The following is a 19,006-nucleotide window of genomic DNA, read 5'->3' as shown; positions in this document are numbered from 1 at the left end:
TTTGTTTTTTTTGCACAGGTTTCAACTCTACTAGTTGTTGATTATTTTGTCTCATTTTGCCTCATTTCTCATTTTTTTAAGGAATCATTTATGGGGGTTTTGTAATCTTTGGAATACCAGGATTAAAGAGTAATTCCAGCATTTTATTGTGCTACTTAATGTCTCAATGGGCCATGCCCAATTTGCACATTCTGATACACAAATTCAGGGAAATGAAAATTCACACAAAACACCATATAGTGAGTTAAACAGCACAATTTTTATGCATCTTTATGAAAAAAAAGATATGCATTTGGACTGTAGATGAATATGCAGATAATTAGCTTAAATCAGCAGTTGCACTGGATGAAGTTCCTAAATTGAGATGGCAAAATGAATGATCTAAGTGATGGATTTCAGTGTTTAACCCTCCAAAGTCTGGCTCATCACAGTGATTCATGATTTCCCATTTTAAATTTGAAGTTCACCATTTAGTACAAGTTGAAGGTAATTTTTACAGTTTTAAACTTGTTCAATGTCCAAGGTATTTCAGTCAAGTAATTAAGATTGGGCATAAATATATTGTTGGATAAAAATATTTTTCAGTAACTGTATAAGAAGATCTGTTTTTTGTTTTTGGGGTCAGGGGTAGTAAACTGTTTTTGATGTGTGTTACTACAATGATTGATTTAATTATTAATTGACTTGATTGCTAGAATGAGGAAACTTGGGAGAACATTTCTTAAAAAACACTAAATATTATAAAAACATTGTCAGTGGGGTCATGAGTATTTATCTTTAATAATAACTTAAACATCACAGGATTAAAATGGGGGCTCATGCTAGAACTGAAGAATAGTTGTTTGGGGTTTATTTGTTGATGGTGGCAACAACTGATAAACCCAAAAACCTAGCTTAAAGACATCCCTTAAGAGGCCATGTACATCCTGTTTTCCAAGTATTTTTGCTTAAAAATGACAACATTAAAGAGTCTTCCTCTTAGGCAACGTGGGTATTCCTGTTACTCTGTTTGGTCTGACTGAACAGCTGAAGTTGTGGCTGGTTCTTATTTCTTTTCGAAATTCTCTGATTGGGAGCTGGTGTTTTTGACCTCTTCATTGTCGTTGGTTTCTTCCTTCTCATCCTCCTGAGTCCCTGTTATTCCCTGGAAGTCGTAATCAGGGTCAGGGAGCTGCAGAGTGTCTGAGGTTGGACCAGGGGATCTCCTGGACTGGAATCGAGCCAGTCCTTGTCTCCGCCGCCCCAGTCCTTTAGGACTTGGCAGGCTGCGGACCGATGCCTTTGAAGTCTGCCTGGAGAACTGGAGTGAGAACTGACGCCCCCGTGGTTTGGTTGGCTGACGATTATGGCCATTGACAGTTGTCCACCGAAATTCTTTGGGCCCAAGTTGAGTGGGGGAACAACAGAGAGAGGACGCAGTCCTGGAAATACGAAAAGAAAAAAAAATATATATCGATTCTCACCTAAAGGGGAAGTCTAAGATTACAAGATACTGGGGTAAAATTATTAAATTTTCAAGACCTTTTATCTCAAAATGAAGTTGTTTGGCCGAACATGGAGTTGAATATCGTTAAAAAGGACACTGGCTGATCACCTTAGGGTTTCCGAGCCTGGGGCTTCATCAGTGGGGGAAGGATTCAGGCCATTCTGAGGTTTGGTATACGAATCCACATTTTGGCAAACATCACCACATAATGGAGGGCTGATTACAAGCTGGGGGAAAACAGAAATGGAGCTTTCCGGTGAGGGTGGGTTGCTGTTGACCTCCCTTAAGGTGGACAAAGTGTCCATGGAAGGCTGAGACATGAACAGCGAGGAGGGTGGAACATTGATCTCTGGTCCTGCATTGACCCTGGATTTAGAAATGACCAACAGAAAACATAAAAGATCAGATCACTGTAATCTGTAGACAGTTGGGTCTTAATATATAAATTATTAAATAGAAACCTTTGATACTATCAGTAGGATACCAGTTACACATCTATTCATACTTTAAATATTCTAATACCTGACATCTGGGAAGAAACTGCCAGTTGCATCACTGCTATGTCGTTTGAAGATGGGTCGAGGGGGTCGGAGGTCAGGAGGTTCCTGAACACTAAGCAGACGGCGGACTCGACCCAAAACCTGCAAACATTAAAAATATACTCAGAATCTGAACTTAAAGACTTTATCATTAGTACCTAATGTCAAAGCTTTAAATTTAACAGGTTTCAAATTTCTCTATATTTTTATTCTTCTGCTGTACAAGAGTAGCTTTGTATCATTCACAGTTCAAAATAATTCTTATGTATTGTTTACTGGACTTTGGGTCCCCCAGTCCATCCTATTTATCCAACAAGCCATCCCTTTAAGGTCACCCTCCCTATAAGCCAACATTTTTCTGATTGGGTGCCCCTCATAAATTAACAGCTTCATCACAAGTTGACACAAGAACAAAATCACCAGAAAGCCTTTAGAAAAGTTGTTATTAGTTTTTATACTTACCTCCCTTTTTCCAGAAATCAATTTTAAATAAAAAAATGAAAGCAATAAACATTTTACCGACTCTTGGCGCCGCGGCAAAGTATAGTCCTGTTGCTGCCGCTGATGGTCGTGGCTAACATCAGTGTCGTCAAACTGCAGGATGTCCGAGAGACTGGAAGAGACATTGAAAAAGAATTCGTCATGCTGATAAAACTTCTCTAAAAAAAACTTATTCTCTAACAACTAGCACTTCTGTGACAATACACCCAAACAGACTGAGCTACAATGTGAAACATAAACTCCAACAAGTCCTTCGGGAAAAATCATTGTTCTCTAGAGGATTATAACTGTGCATGAGCCGCTAAACTTGATCCCTGACCCCATGTCGGTGGTGGAACCAAGAAATGAGGGGATGCAGTAGTCTGCAGCAGCCAGCGTGTATGGTGGCCGTGCATCGCAGTCATTCCAGTAAATGTCTTTGGTCATGTGAGGCATGTTCATGTGCATCTCGTCCACTGCCAGGAGGGACACCTGCAGGAACAGGTAAAGAGGAAGGATGAGGCATGTTCAGTTTTCAAGAGACATTATTTATAAAAATTAATTAAATAAGACTAAATAGGTGAGAAAACCTTTAATTTTACATTTTTCCAATAATTTAACTCAGGAGAATCTTTCATGGATATTATTATACAACTATAAGAAGGAAGAAAACTGCCTAAATTACAACTGAAAAGAGTTCAGCAATATTTTTTAATTATTTTTTATACTTAAAGGAAGTGCAGGTATGGAATTTATAAAAGATGGCACAATATATTGTATTAAATATAACATTTGCTTTTGTTATTTTATTTTGTAATCTTGTTGTTGTTTCTGATTTATTTTGTCACATTTATTTATTCCTTTATTTATTGTTTTCATTTTCTTCTTATTTACCAACTTGTTCAATGTTAGTTTATTTATTTATTTCTGTTTGTTTTATTTTCCCATTGTATTTCCCCATTAATTCACAGATTTTAAATTAATTCAATTCAATTCAATTCAATTTTATTTATATAGCGCCAAATCACAACAAAAGTCGCCTCAAGGCGCTTTATATTGTACAGTAGATAGCACAATAATAAATACAGAGAAAAACCCAACAATCATATGACCCCCTATGAGCAAGCACTTTGGCGACAGTGGGAAGGAAAAACTCCCTTTTAACAGGAAGAAACCTCCGGCAGAACCAGGCTCAGGGAGGGGCGGCCATCTGCTGCGACCGGTTGGGGTGAAAGAAGGAAAACAGGATAAAGACATGCTGTGGAAGAGAGACAGAGATTAATAACAGATATGATTCGATGCAGAGAGGTCTATTAGCACATAGTGAGTGAGAAAGGTGACTGGAAGGAAAAACTCAATGCATCATGGGAATCCCCGGCAGCCCACGCCTCATTGCAGCATAACTAAGGGAGGATTCAGGGTCACCTGGTCCAGCCCTAACTATATGCTTTAGCAAAAAGGAAAGTTTTAAGCCTAATCTTGAAAGTAGAGATAGTGTCTGTCTCCCGAATCCAAACTGGAAGCTGGTTCCACAGAAGAGGGGCCTGAAAACTGAAGGCTCTGCCTCCCATTCTACTTTTAAATACTCTAGGAACAACAAGTAGGCCTGCAGAGCGAGAGCGAAGTGCTCTAATAGGGTGATATGGTACTACAAGGTCATTAAGATAAGATGGGGCCTGATTATTTAAGACCTTGTATGTGAGGAGCAGGATTTTGAATTCAATTCTGGATTTAACAGGAAGCCAATGAAGGAAGCCAAAACAGGAGAAATATGCTCTCTTTTTCTAGTCCCTGTCAGTACTCTTGCTGCAGCATTTTGGATCAGCTGAAGGCTTTTCAGTGAGTTTTAGGACATCCTGATAATAAAGAATTACAGTAGTCCAGCCTGGAAGTAATAAATGCATGAACTAGTTTTTCAGCATCACTCTGAGACAGGATATTTCTAATTTTAGAGATGTTGCGCAAATGGAAGAAAGCAGTCTTACATATTTGTTTAATATGTGCGTTGAAGGACATGTCCTGGTCAAAATGACTCAAGGTTCCTCACAGCATTACTGGAGGCCAAGGTAATGCCATCCAGAGTAAGAATCTGCTTAGGTACCATATTTCTAAGATTTTCAGGGCCGAGTACAATAACCTCAGTTTTATCTGAATTAAGAAGCAGAAAGTTAGCGCCATCCAGGTCTTTATATCTTTAAGACATTCCTGCAGTTTAACTAATTGGTGTGTGTTACCTGGCTTCATGGATAGATAGAGCTGCGTGTCATCTGCATAGCAGTGAAAATTTATGCTATGTCTTCTAATGATGCTGCCTAAGGGAAGCATGTATAATGTAAATAGAATTGGTCCTAGCACTGAACCCTGTGGAACACCATAACTGACCTTAGTGTGTGAAGAGGACTCTCCATTTACTTGAACAAATTGGAGTCTATTAGATAGATATGATACAAACCACTGCAGTGCAGTACCTGTAATACCTACAGCATGTTCTAATCGCTCTAATAGGATATTATGGTCGACAGTATCGAACGCTGCACTGAGGTCTAGCAGGACAAGCACAGAGATGAGTCCACTGTCAGAGGCCATAAGAAGATCATTTGTAACCTTCACTAAAGCTGTTTCTGTGCTGTGATGAGCTCTGAAACCTGACTGAAACGCTTCAAATAAGCCATTCCTCTGCAGATGATCTGTTAGCTGTTTGACAACTACTCTTTCAAGGATTTTTGATATGAAAGGAAGGTTGGAGATTGGCCTATAATTAGCTAAGACAGCTGGGTCTAGAGATGGCTTTTTAAGTAAAGGTTTAACTACAGCCAGCTTGAAGGCCTGTGGTACATAGCCGATTATTAGAGATAGGTTGATCATATTTAAGATCGAAGAATTAATTAATGGCAGGACTTCTTTGAGCAGTTTTGTAGGAATGGGGTCTAAAAGACACGTTGATGGTTTGGAGGAATTAATTATTGAAGTTAACTCAGAAAGATCAATTGGAGAAAAAGAGTTAAACTTAACACCGATGGTACTAAAAGTAGCTGTAGATAATATTACATCTGTGGGATGATTATTGGTAATTTTTTCTCTAATGATAAAAATTTTATTTGTGAAGAAGTTCATGAAGTCATTACTAGTTAACGTTAAAGGGATTGTTGGCTCAGTAGAGCTCTGACTTTTGTCAGCCTGGCTACAGTGCTGAAGAGAAACCTGGGGTTGTTCTTATTTTCTTCAATCAGTGACGAATAGTAAGATGTTCTGGCTTTATGGAGGGCTTTCTTATAAAGTAGCAAACTATTTCTCCAGGCTAAATGATGATCCTCTAAATTTGTGACACGCCATTTCCTCTCCAGCTTACGAGTTATCTGCTTTAGGCTACGTGTTTGAGAATTATACCACGGAGTCAGGTACTTGGATTTGAGGCCTTAGTTTTCACAGGAGCTACAGTATCCAGAGTTGTACGTAGTGAGGAGGTAAAATTATTAACAAGATAATCGACCTCTGTTGGAGTAGCGTTCAGATAGCTGCTCTGCTCTATGTTGGTACAGGGCATTGAAGATGATAACAGTGGGTGGATTATATTCTTAAACTTAGTTACAGCACTTTCAGAAAGACATCTACTGTGATAAAGTCTACTCTCCGCTGCTGTGTAATCAATTATTGTAAATGTAAATGTTATCAGGAAATGATCAGACAGCAGAGGGTTTTCAGGAAACACTGTTAAATGTTCAGTTTCTATGCCATATGTTAAAACAAGATCTAGAGTGTGATTAAAGTGGTGGGTGGGTTCTTTTACATTTTGAGAGAAGCCAATTGAGTCTAATAACAGATTAAATGCGATGTTGAGGCTGTCATTTTTAGCATCTACATGGATGTTAAAATCACCCACAATAATTATTTTATCTGAGCTGAGCACTAACTCAGATAAAAAGTCTGAGAAATCAGAGAGAAACTCTGTGTAAGGCCCAGGTGGACGATAGATGATAACAAGTAAGACTGGTTTCTGAGTTTTACAGCTGGGGTGGACGAGGCTAAGCATCAGGCTTTCAAATGAATTAAAAGTCTGTCTTGGTCTTTCGTTAATTGATAGACTGGTGTGAAAAATTGCTGCCACACCGCCCCTCGGCCTGTGCTTCGGGATTTCTGGTAGTTAGAATGACTCGGGGTGTTGATTCATTTAAACTAACATACTCATCCTGCTGCAACCAGGTTTCTGTAAGGCAGAGTAAATCGATTTGTTGATCAATTATTAAGTCATGTACTAACAGAGACTTGGAGGAGAGAGACCTAATATTTAATAATCCACATTTCACTGTTTTACTCTTTGGTTCAGATGTGGATACTGTATTGTTCTTTCTTTGTGATTTTTATGTTTAAGTTGTTTATTGCTGGTTTTTAGTTTGTTTTTGTCTTTTGGGAGCTGACACAGTCTCAATGGAGATGGGTTTTTGGGGGTAGCAGGAGGAGAGAAGCTGCAGAGAGGCGTGTAAGACTGCAACTCTGCTTCCTGGTCCCAACTCTGGATAGTCATATTTTGGGGGTTTAATAAATTGGTCCATATTTCTAGAAATGAGAGCTGCTCCATCCAAAGTGGGATGGATGCCGCCTCCCCTAACAAGACCAGGTTTCCTCCAGAAGGTTTGCCAATTATCTATGAAGCCCACATCGTTTCTGGGACACCACTCAGACAGCCAGCAATTTAAGGAGAACATGCGGCTAAACATGTCACTCCTGGTCTGATTGGGAGGGGACCAGAGAAAACTACAGAGTCCGACATTGTTTTGGCAAAGTTACACACCGATTCAATATTGATGTTAGTGACCTCCGATTGGCGTAACCGGGTGTCATTACTGCCGACGTGAATTATGATCTTACTGTATTTACGCTTACCCTTAGCCAGCAGTTTTAAATTTCCTTCAATGTCGCCTGCTCTGGCCCCTGGAAGACAATTGACTATGGTTGCCGGTGTCTCTAGCTTCACATGTCTGAGAACAGAATCGCCAATTACCAGAGTTTGACCCCCGGCGGGTGTGTCGCCGAGTGGGGAAAAACGGTTAGACACATGAACAGGTTGGTGGTGTACCTGGGGCTTCAGTTTAAGACTATGCTTCCTCCTCACCGTCACCCAGCCGCCCTCTTTCCCCAGCTGCTTGGGGTCTGCCGGGGAACAGCTAGCGGGCCTCACGCTATCTTCGGCTGCACCAGCTACAGGGGCCTGGCTAGCTACGGGTGAATGAAGGGTGCGGCCCGAGTCTCCAATTCAGTAATCCTGGCCTCCAGAGCTGCAAATATGCTACATTTGTTACAGGTATCATTACTGCTAAAGGAGGCCGAGGAGTAACTAAACATCTGACACAATGAGCAGGAAAGTGCAGGAGGGACAGGTGAAGTAGCCATGGTGCTAACGAGTCGGCTACGAGCTAAGCTAAGCTAGCGAAACAGTAAAGAGACAGTGAGTGAATACTTTGGCTATAAATTAGGTAGTGAGTACACAGAAAGGGTGATTCAGATGAAGCACGTTAAGATTATACTATGAAAAAGGAATGTATCAAAAGATTTAAATTAAATTGCTAAGCAGAAAAGCTACTCAGAAACACCACTGTGTTTGAGCAGGAACAGGAAGTGATACTCTACCACAAAGCGAGCGAACACCAAGTGACAGCGCCACCAAATTACTGATTTATTTATTTTTTGTTATTATTATCTTATTTCTTTCTGCATTTTCTCTGTTCATCTATGTAAACAAGGGTGTAATTCAAAGTATAATATGGGATAAATGTTTAGCCAGAATGAAAAATAAAACAGATTGTGGAAACAATAACTTTGACCAAAATCAATCAATAAATGACAAATTAAATGGTCAGTAAATCAACAGGATTTAATACAAAGAAAAATGAATATAGAAGCTCACTGAATGACATCAAATGTCACATTTTAGGAATAAACTGATGTCCATATTTATTTTTTCTATTATTTTATTATTATTTACATATTTATTCATGAATGAGTGAATTGGGTAGTTTTGGTCCTTTATATGTTTTTGAGATTACATATTTGCAAATGTGTAGTCGTATTTCTAGTTCTAGCATGCTAATAAAAGTATGAATTATTTATTCAGAATATTAACTGTCACACAAAACAATGGAAATGTAAAAACGATTTCATTTTGATTTCTTTTTTTTTATAAATAAAAAAATCTATGTTGTAAGTTTTTTCATCATGATTTATTTAGTGCAGGTTGATGTGGAAATTCATTTAGAATGAAATGAAACAGAGTAAAACCTAAAAGTTTACTCGAAAACTTGCTTTCGAGTAGCTTGTGTTTAAATTGTGTGTAGCTGGGCCTCATGTGGCATCATGTGCTGGACTTCCTTGCGTGATGTAAAAATAAAACGAAGTGTGGAAATGTTCCAGAGTATATTTTTGTCCAGCAGGAGAAACTTAGGCAGCTCTTTTCCCTCTATTCAGTTATGCTCCCTGACAAACCACAACAGCTTCTCGTGTTCCCTTTCTGTCCACGATAAAGTCAAAGGTGTTGGTTCTACCAGAACAGACCCTGAAAATATGAGACTTTGAGCCTCCGTCATTGCTGACCTGAAGGTTCCTGTCGATGATCCAGTTCGCCTCAAAGTCATCATCATCATCGCCAAACGGGTTGATCAGCTGCTCTGCTACCTGCCAAACAAACAAACAAACAAATAAACATGTCTGAAAATCAGTCAAACTAAAACCACAAACCGTATGTATCTCTAATTTCTACAAAACATTGTTTTTGAGAGGATGAAGCAGCTTTAGTTTCTTTTAACTTGACACTGAGAACAAAACATTTATAACCACACTACTTGTGACACTCTGGCTCATGCAATATTTCTGGTTCATCTCCACCAAGTAGATTATTATTAACTTTGTGTGATGTGTTATTTATATAACAGAAATACGTCATGAGATGAAAGAGGTCAGCCACACGTGTACTGATGTCTTTCGGCAGAAGAAAAACAAGATAGACACATGATTTTCTGCATTATATATTACATCTAAAACACATATGAATGCAGATAAATAGCTATAACACTAACATGTGTTATTAAATAATTAATCTGAACACACTGAAATATCTCATGTAAACTTGGTCTTATTTCCCAATCAGCATCCTCCTTCTGCTTTTATTAATTGTACTCCTTCCATTAAAAATACATTTTGTTTGTGTTTGTCTACATTTGGGTTCCAATTTTGTACTGACACATAAGAACTGTGTGTGTTTTTGGCCTAATATTGCCGATCTATAAAGTACTAGATAAACAAGTACTTGAATTCATGAATATGCAGTGATGTAGATTGCATACATTAGCATACGTTACTCTATCTCTGTAACGTATACTCTATCTCTAAACTGTAGGACACATCTTCCATGAAAAATATCTGTATAAATATATTTTGTTGTATAGCAAACTTGAGGAATAAAAAAGTCAAAAACTAAATTTTACTTTTCAAAGTATTGCCAATACAGCACAAAAGCCCCTCTGCAGGCTTCCAGACAGGAACCAATCAGACAAAAGTAGGCTTTCACAGAGGTGTGACTTAATGAGACATGAGACACATGGCTTATATTACATGTTTCTTGTTTTGCTTAAATTATGAGTCATGCAAAGCTACTCTGATAGAGTCTCTTACTAAAAATATAAATTCATAAGTTTGTTTTTACATATTCACAAATTGTAGGAAAGAATTCATTTGACCTTAAGCCAGCCACAGTAGAAGAAGAACTGCAGCAAGGTGAAAATGGGGACGTACAGGTCAAGGTCATGACCTTGGTAACCACGGGTGTGGTCAAGAAACTGTCGACCAATTAGACAAGCAAAGAAAAAGGTGTAGACAGCAAGAGTGACGACCTAAAAGGAGAGAGAGATTGAGAGTGTCGTTCAGATTCCTTCTTCTCCCTGTAGGAGATTCAGAGCTCTGATTCAGTTAGTGTAATGATTATGATGTGATTACATGAGCTACATCCGTATGAAACATGCTGCTGTGGCAAGTACGAAACAGAGAGGACGAACACAGACCTGCGTATAAACCAAAGGGACACCGACCCAGTTGTAGCCAAAAAGAGTCGCACACCAGGTCCTGAAGCGATTCATTTCCTAACACAGAGAGGAAACAGCAGTCTTTCCCCAGCTGCCAACAAACCGTGAATTTCTGTAACTCAATAGGCTAATTGGAAAAAGGGTCTCATCTGCCGTTCTGGGAAAGCTGAGTGTCACATTACCTACATGTCTCCTTTATGTGGTCACAGGCTAACGGGGGTTTTAGGATCTAAACTGGCTCGGAAGGATGAATGAGTGTGCTTTGAGTGCTTAAGAGCTTTTTCCTCTCTAACAGCATATGTCTGTAATCAAATGGCAGCATTGGAAAAAATATAAAGCTTATTTGATTATACCGATCTTTAATGGCTGTACTGTATTGTTTTTTACCCTGATATTATTATGATAATCTAAGATATAAGCATGTAGTTAAATTAATAGTGATGCATTATGAGATGTAAGTGGCTGAGCCCTTAAAACCACTGGGAAAGTGTTTACAGAGGTCAGGTCTAATGGCTGTTCTGTTACGCACTTCTATAGGATCAAAAATCTTTTTGCAGCTGTAAACAGTGTAAAAGACGGACATAGCTTCTGGGTCTGACACCGGTCAACAAGCATTTTGGTACTGGCACTTTTTCACCTGTGCTGTAGCAGATTTTACTTACTGACGCCAAATGTAAAAACTGTTTTTGTTTAGCTTGTTGTGTTTTTTAGTTATATAAGTATTGGATAACTTTAATGACTGGGCAGAAGCACCGATGCATTTCAGCATTTAAGAAATAAGTTTGTTTCCCAGAAAAGTGGAGCCAACATTAAGGAAGGTGTTTTTGTTGGTCGTGAAATCTGCAAACTGATGTTTGACGACGTGTTCAAAACGAAACCGAAGCCTAATGGATCATCACCACGTGAAGCATTCATGTAGCGTGTCCAGAATTTTCTTGGCAATCATGGAGCAAAGAAATTATCCACAGCTGAGCTTGTGGATAACAGCTAACGAGTGCCAGAATATCAATGAAGATGCACGTCTTACATTGTCATCTCAACTTTCTTTCACCAAATCTGAGTGATGTCAGTCTCCAGGCTTCGTAGCTATGTCCATCCTTAGTCAATTTTGCCTTTTTCCAAACATGAAATAGATAAAATAAACAAAATACCCAGGCTGATATTTTAAGCTTTAGTGTGCGGGGAAGGGATTTGCTAATAAGTGACTAAATTATACTAATGATGACAAACGTCTTCATGGCAAACACGAGAACCTGTGGTGGTGGTAAAGTCACTGCAGCGTCGTTCATCTATGCAATTTATTTCTTGTGTTTGAATTTATGCTCACAAAATCATAATTTAAGTGTGAGTTTATGGAGATTATGTTGCTAAGCAATTTATATGAAGCGAACCACGGCGATGCTAACTGCCCCGTTGGCCAACAACAGTGACACATTATCCCTGCAGCCTTCTCTCGCCATGAAAGTGCATTTTTATAGTCACATTGAGAATGTTCTGCAGGTCGATGCTGTCTTGGATGCGTCCTTCCTGCCGAGCTTTAGACGCCAGGTTGGAGAACCAGACAACAGGGATCCAGTACTTCAGGTGAGGAGAACGAATGTTCTCAAACACCTTCCTCTCCTCAGGTGTCATGAAACCTACAGATGGAAAAAAAAACATTGTTTAAAATAAGTCAATGTTAGATTCATGTTGTTAGACTATTTAAATAAAATTATGGATCATATTGTTCCAAAGCAGTTTCAGACGTAACGCTTCCATACAGACAGATGTTTGGGTTTTGTTAACAGAGTATCAGCCCAAAGTGCTTCTTTAATTGGCCAATAACAAGGTAGTCCCTGGAGTGATATCAGGAAGGAATTGACAGAAGTGGCAAGGAGCCGAACTCTGACTTTTATAGTTCTAGTTCAGACACACTAAAATCACAGTGTGCTCATTTTGAAATACAGCTGATACACATTAAAATACTCAGGCTCTAACCTGCCTCGACCACATGATCCATGGTCGGGAATCTTTTGCAGACAGCCGTGCTGACGGAGCGGAAGATGAGGAGCGACGTGAGGTTAACGTAACGTACCAATGTCCGGCGCAGCAGGCGGCCATATTCGTCTTTACCCTGAACACAGCTGTAGAAAGATGGAAAACAAAAATAGAGTTCATAATAATCGTCAGCTAACCAGACCTTATTCTTCTTGTGTAATCAGGCTCTTTTGCACGGGGCACTGAAGTGTTCCTAAATCACTAAACAAGGCAAGGTAGCTTCTAAATGAGTTAATTATGGATTCTCAGTGGCTACATTTGTCTATCTTTTATGTAAAGTCTGTGAGTTCCTGTCTGTGCCTGTAGAGGGCAGTGTTTTTGTAGTGGGTGCTTGCGGCCTGTAGAGGGCACATTAGAGATGTTGACTGTACCTGGAGATGTGGAACATGAGTTTGTCCGGCCAGGGCAGGTTAACAAACTGATTCCACCACCGATTCACCACCAGAGTCACATAAAAACCTAAAACATAAATTAAAAATAAAACGTTTATATTCAGTTAACACATAATAATTTCTAATTGTTGTGAGAATGCAACCTATCTAAACAATTGAGCTCTTTTACAGCAGTAAATAAATAATTATGTCATGCTGACTTACAATGATGTTGTTCCAAGCACATTTAACATGAAGGAGACATCGTGAGAGGCCTAGGTTACACTAGAGATCTTATCAAGCTCTTATGATATACTTTAGTATTTAAACACAGCACATGTCTGTCAGTCAGCGCTAAGCCCTCTTCTCAGTGGGTTATATTAGCTTGCCTTGTCCTGAAATTATTATAATAACACGCTTGTTCTTTGATCCCCTGTAAATCCAACAAACTGTAAAGTGACAGCCAGGTGTTTGTTAAAATCTTAAATGGAACCACCTGAAATATATGGCAATGACCCAGTGTGCACACATTTACATGAGTGCATAAAGGACACACCGTGGTACTAAATACTGTCAGTGGACTTGAGTCTCACACACAGTTCACAGTTGTAGCTTGAAAACTTTATGTTGCATTTTGCAAAATACCAGAAGTGTATTTATTCCTTTTTCTGCCACATATCCAGACCTCTGTCCAAAATAGTCCAGATATATCCAGACCTGCTCTGAGGTCTTCTCAGCTATCAACAGGTGGTGTCAGACAGGTGGATGTATGATCTAAATGTCTGCTTTACCTCAGCCAAATGAAATTCTTTAATTCTGGACTGTGTTTGTACCTTTTGGAGCACTTTTAATACAATTATCTGACAAATAACATGGCTGGCTGTGAGGTCTAGTTTTGGTGAGTGAGATTTACCTGGATGCTACTTAGCACTAATCATCAGCTATCTGTGAGTAACGCACCCACATAGAAGAATAAAAATCTATTGAAGCTTGAAAAAAAGCAGAGAATCAATGGATGGCATCACCTTGATTATCTCTTATAAAGAGTCTATGTGTCCTCTAAGGACTGATTGGCTATATGATGTTTCCTGGTCTATCCAGGGGTTCCCACACAATTTTTCCTGCTGGGAAAACCTCGAGAATAAAGCCCAGGATGCCCAAACTATGTGAAGTGACTGTTTTCAGTGCAATACTACTCTGAACCTGGTTTTCTCGTGAGTCCATGCTGTATACTAGAGACTCTAAGGTCAATTCACGTACTGCAAGGGCATTTTTACAGTTCATTTACTCTGGTCCAAATCAGTTGATGAGTTGATGAGTTTGTAAACTTGTTAGTTTCCTCTATCGTCTGATTTCACACGTAGAAAAATCCAAGTGAACTTCAAGCAAACTAAAATATGTCACTCGAACCACATGGTAGTGTGAAGTCCTCTTATTGGCCATGTGTGCGGAGCGGGAGTGGCAAAAACAAAAACAGGAACAAAGTACTATTTTCTGGATAATCCTAAAATTCATATTTATCTGGGAAATATTTTGAGAAAAACTGTACTCTGCATATGGATCCAAGTGTGATTAACATTTTCACATCTGCACAAATGAGTTTAATTTAAACAAAACTAAAGAGCACTCGCTGCAGGACACGACACCTATTCTGTTACATTGTGTTGTTGATGTCATCACAGTCATTTAGGACCATGGGTCATTTTTGTCTGTGTACTTTGATAAATTGTCAACTCATGCACTTACATCTCCTGTTGGCATTTACTTTAGTTACTGACACTATTTGTGGTTTTATTTTCTGGAAAAACCACATTTTAGGAACTGTCAGGTTTTAATTTTTTTTTTAGGTTGACAAACATAGTGAATATGCATCCTGGGATGCTGTGCGTGCATGAGGGTGGAGATCAGCTACAGAAACACTCATCCTGCTTTTAGCCTTTTCTCCTCTTTAATGATCCGATTCCATTAGCAGGCTGCTAATGAGGCAACCAAACACCCCCTCTGTTCAGCTCTCTGCTCAAGCAGGAAACACACTTACAGTTATATTTGAGTTTTCATGTGGCTCCTTTTTTTATTAGACTTAATTTTTGCTTTCAGTTGTTTTTGAACCTCTCACCATGAGCTGTAATATCCAAACTCAACACATATCCATGAGTCAGTGTTAAGCTCTGTTCTCAGAGGACTATACTATCCAGACTCTTCTTGTTGTTAGTATAATAATAACACAGGTCGGCTACGTTCTTCCATCCCCTGAGAATCTCACAAGTCTGTAAGGCCTTAGGAATGAAATCTAGGAAGATAATAAAATGGTTATATCCATCTGTTATGTAATCTCTGCCAGTATCTGAGAATCACTGGTTAAATGATCATAAAGCTGTTTTTAAAATATAAATATATTAAGTAAAATATAGCAACTAAATATGCTTACTGTATAATTAAGACTTTTTCATGAATGGACAAGATGAATATCAGATATGTAACTCACCCATTCACCACGGTGACCTCTACTTTAGTCTCTACATGGACAATATTTCTTTCAGAACAATTGTCCTTGTAATGATTCATGTGTTTTACATGTCATCAGTTCAGATAGTAGTAAGGCTTAAGGTTAGGACAGGGCAGACAATGGTGGCTGTAGCACATGGTACACTCGACTCCAACTAAGTCCCTGAACTGGACCTCTGGAACATGTTTGTGGAGAATTTTTACTGCAGTAATGTTAAAAAAAAATGTGGCTTGCTGAACAGTTAAAATAATAATAATAAAAATGCAAAACTCTTTTATATAAGCATTTTTCTAAACAATATTATAAAGTGCTTTATGGAAAGAATTTAAAAAAAATTATTAAACACATCTGCCAAAAAGAAAACAACAACAAAAAAGTTGCTCTACCCTCCTGCCCCAAAGATCAGCTACAACCAAAGCAGTAACACACTCACAGTGGCTTTACATTTCTATGAAGTCTATCTTGTAACGGTCAGACAGAAAGGTCTAACCATAAGGTTAAAAATGGAATTAGCCTGTATGTTTCTTTTAAAAGAAAAATACTAGAACACTATTAAAGAGAATCTGAGGACAAGGACACTTTGTACCTAATCAACAGAAATAAAAATAAGAATGAATTTAAATAAAAGTAAAGCTTTGGTTTGTCAGCTAACATACCCAGGACGAAGGTGACGGGGATCTGTTCGGCATATTTGTCACAGTACATGGAAAGTTTCTCAAACAGTCTCTTCTGATCCTCAGAGAGGACAATCCTGGAGGACAGAGGAAACCATCGTCACTGCCAGCAACTGAGAATCTAACATATGAGAAATTCTTCTGAAGTTCCTCTTCAGCCGATCAGAAAGTTTCTGAATGAACTACAATACGCTGTAGGTCTGTTGGCCAATATGTGCTTCTATTCAGAAATACAAAGTCAGATCAATCTTTTTCTACACAGACATTTTCTGATATAGTGTATTAGATATTTAATATAAAACCATTACTGAAATTGCATAGAAGGTTCACATCCTGTGATATGCGGTTACAACTTGATGAAAGCTAAATAGTCCAGTTTCATTTGTAGCATATATACATGATACTCCTGAATAAGTCAGTCATGTTGTTTGTTTTGTACAACAGTCTCATTAAACTAATTTATTCTGTCATATTATATTTATTGTAGTGAGCTGTTATACTTTATTTAAGATATCTTGCTAATGAATGTGTTCATTGTTTTAGCTGCTGCAATAAAGGAATTCCGCAGGTTTGGGGATGTGAAATAGATCTTTTCTTAAATATATATGAAGATAGTGTCAAAAACAAGAGCCGCTTAGACATAGTTTTAGAAAGAGGAGATCATGTTACTAGGTCCCACGTCCTGTTTTACCCAAGTCTGAGCTTAGCTGTTGTTGTATCGGACTAATATTTTGTTCACAGATTAGCTAGCAGGGAAAGAAATGCAGTGGTCCCATGGATCTGTCAAAAAATGTTAAACAATTTAGGGCAACTCATTTAGTGGTTTGTTTTGCATGATTTACACTTTAAAATAACTCCAATTCATTGTATACTGGATCTTGGTACTAAGGTTATGACAGAGAGCTAAAACTAAAAACTAAAAACCAAAAATAAAAGTTTTGGAAAATAAAAACTTCAGAAAGAGTTGAAAGATTCAGACAGAATAAAGCTCATTTAGCTTCTTCCCCTTCTCAAACACTCTAAGATCAAACTTTTGCTCACAGAATATGAACATTATCATTCACAAGATGAAAAAAAAAGTTTTTGGTTGGCTTATGTTTGCTAACCAAAAAGGGGCGGAGCTTATAACCACTAGAGGGAGGATATATTTTGGCTTCACTTTTAGGGACTCATCCATCATTACATCCAGTTTTGAGTTGTATCAGCCACTCTGGACAGTGTAGCAATATTTATTAGTAACTTTGCTTTGCTATGTTGAAATTTAAAAGAATTTAAAAGAAACACTTGCAGCTGTAATACGACACTGTCCACACATTCCCTTCCTGTGACTGTGTGTGTGCGTGTTTGACCTGTATACGACGCTGAGGACGGTGTACAGCAGAGCAAACAGGATGAACTCTCGGTACAGCAGCTTGTAGATGCTCCCCTTCCAGCGCAGCAGCAGCTGATGAAAACCGAAGAAGGTGGCGTTGGCGACTTTACTGGAATAAGTAACCGTCATCCTGAGACTGAGGAGCAGACTAAGACCTTCATCCAATGGGAGCTAGTGGATAGTCCCACTGGTTTTCTGGTTACAGCCTGGATAATCAACACCACCTTAACATTATGAACATAAATGATTACTTTTGCTATTATTGCTGTATTTTACTCACAGAAAAATGTCCTTGCTTCCTCCTCAGCACTGCTCTTCATCAGGCTTCTTTCCTGATTTCTTTTTTCCAAATGCCAACCAAACACACTCTCTCTCTATCTCTTCCTTTCTCTCTCTCTCTCCCTCGTTTCTCTTCACCATGATGCTGTCCAGTTGCCCAGTAATGCCAGGCAGCACACACACACACACACCCTCACACACACACACTATTCAGAGCTATATTGATGAGCCAGAAGGCTAAATGTAGTCAGCTGTGTGTGTGCCAGCATACATAGCATTAGAGGTAAACATGTATAAACAGAAACACTATAAGAGGCAACATGAGGTCATAACACAGAGTGACAGTGAACAATAAAAGAAACATCAATTTTTTAATATGACTGAATAAAATAATAAAGAATGATTTATTTTACACCTTTTCTTTTAATTTGATTATAAAACATTTAAATACCAAACATTACTAACTTTATGTTTCGAAAGAGAAGGTTTTCCATTTGCCTCGAGTCAGATTCCGTCTGTTTTAGTGGCATCTAGTGGACACTAGAGCAACTCAACTAATTCATGTTGAGACGTATGGAGGACTCACCATGCCAAAATAACAAATTAAATAACAAAAGAAAAAGCTCCTGGGAGCTTGAGGGTCCTACGCAGTATCTTTGCTGTTCCTAGGACGGCACACTTCTGGACAGAGATCTTGGATGTTGTTCCCGGGGTCTGGTGGAGTCACTCGCCTAGCTTGGGGGCCACTGCATCGAGTACTCAGATTACCACTGGGACCACTGTTACCTTCACCCTCCACATCTCCTCGAGCTCCTGTGCTCCTTATGTGCTGCATTGTCTCAGGGGTATCTCTGCACAGCCTACACTTGGGGTCATTCCTGGTGTGGTAGACCCCAACCTTTTTCAATTTTGTGCTCAGGTTTCAGGTTTGTCCACCCATAGTTTCAGATTGAAGAAGTCACTTGAATGACTCATGAAACGTAGTCAGTATCCATAGCCAGTCTTGTTGATGGAGTTTAGGCCTTTGCAGTACAGCAGCAGGGACAGAGCATGTCCTTGGTAGATCCCACTCCTAATGACAATTGGTGTTTTGGCTTAAAGTTGGTCTCCAGTTTTGGGTGTCACATCCCCATCAAATTCCTGTTGAAGACTCTTAGGAACCAGTTGACCTTGTATAGTTTCTATTTTACAAA

At 38.8% G+C, this 19,006-nt stretch overlaps 1 protein-coding gene across 2 annotated transcripts; it reads right to left on the bottom strand.

The window, feature by feature from the left end:
* Positions 1-260: 260 nt before the first annotated feature.
* On the bottom strand, positions 261-17,865 carry LOC116318208 (bestrophin-3). 2 transcript variants are annotated; one of them, XM_031737154.2, is made up of 14 exons: positions 17,815-17,865; positions 17,512-17,740; positions 16,145-16,239; positions 12,983-13,070; positions 12,552-12,697; positions 12,057-12,211; positions 10,554-10,631; positions 10,233-10,385; positions 9,091-9,171; positions 2,846-2,997; positions 2,545-2,638; positions 2,009-2,127; positions 1,595-1,852; positions 261-1,421 (listed from the first exon to the last, which is right to left on the bottom strand). In XM_031737154.2, exons 2-14 carry the CDS (start codon positions 17,661-17,663, stop codon positions 1,046-1,048), a joined length of 1,947 nt encoding a protein of 648 aa, XP_031593014.1. In that variant the 5' UTR covers positions 17,664-17,740; positions 17,815-17,865; the 3' UTR covers positions 261-1,045. The 2 variants fall into 2 exon arrangements, 1 of the variants encoding a protein (XP_031593014.1); XR_004199308.2 differs by having other exon boundaries at positions 1,317-1,421; positions 1,522-1,852.
* Positions 17,866-19,006: the final 1,141 nt, after the last annotated feature.

Source organism: Oreochromis aureus, linkage group 17 (genome assembly GCF_013358895.1).
Source record: "Oreochromis aureus strain Israel breed Guangdong linkage group 17, ZZ_aureus, whole genome shotgun sequence".
NCBI lineage: Eukaryota > Metazoa > Chordata > Actinopteri > Cichliformes > Cichlidae > Oreochromis > Oreochromis aureus.
Note: the sequence above shows the minus strand (reverse complement) of the source record. Positions and strands in the feature narration are given on the sequence as shown.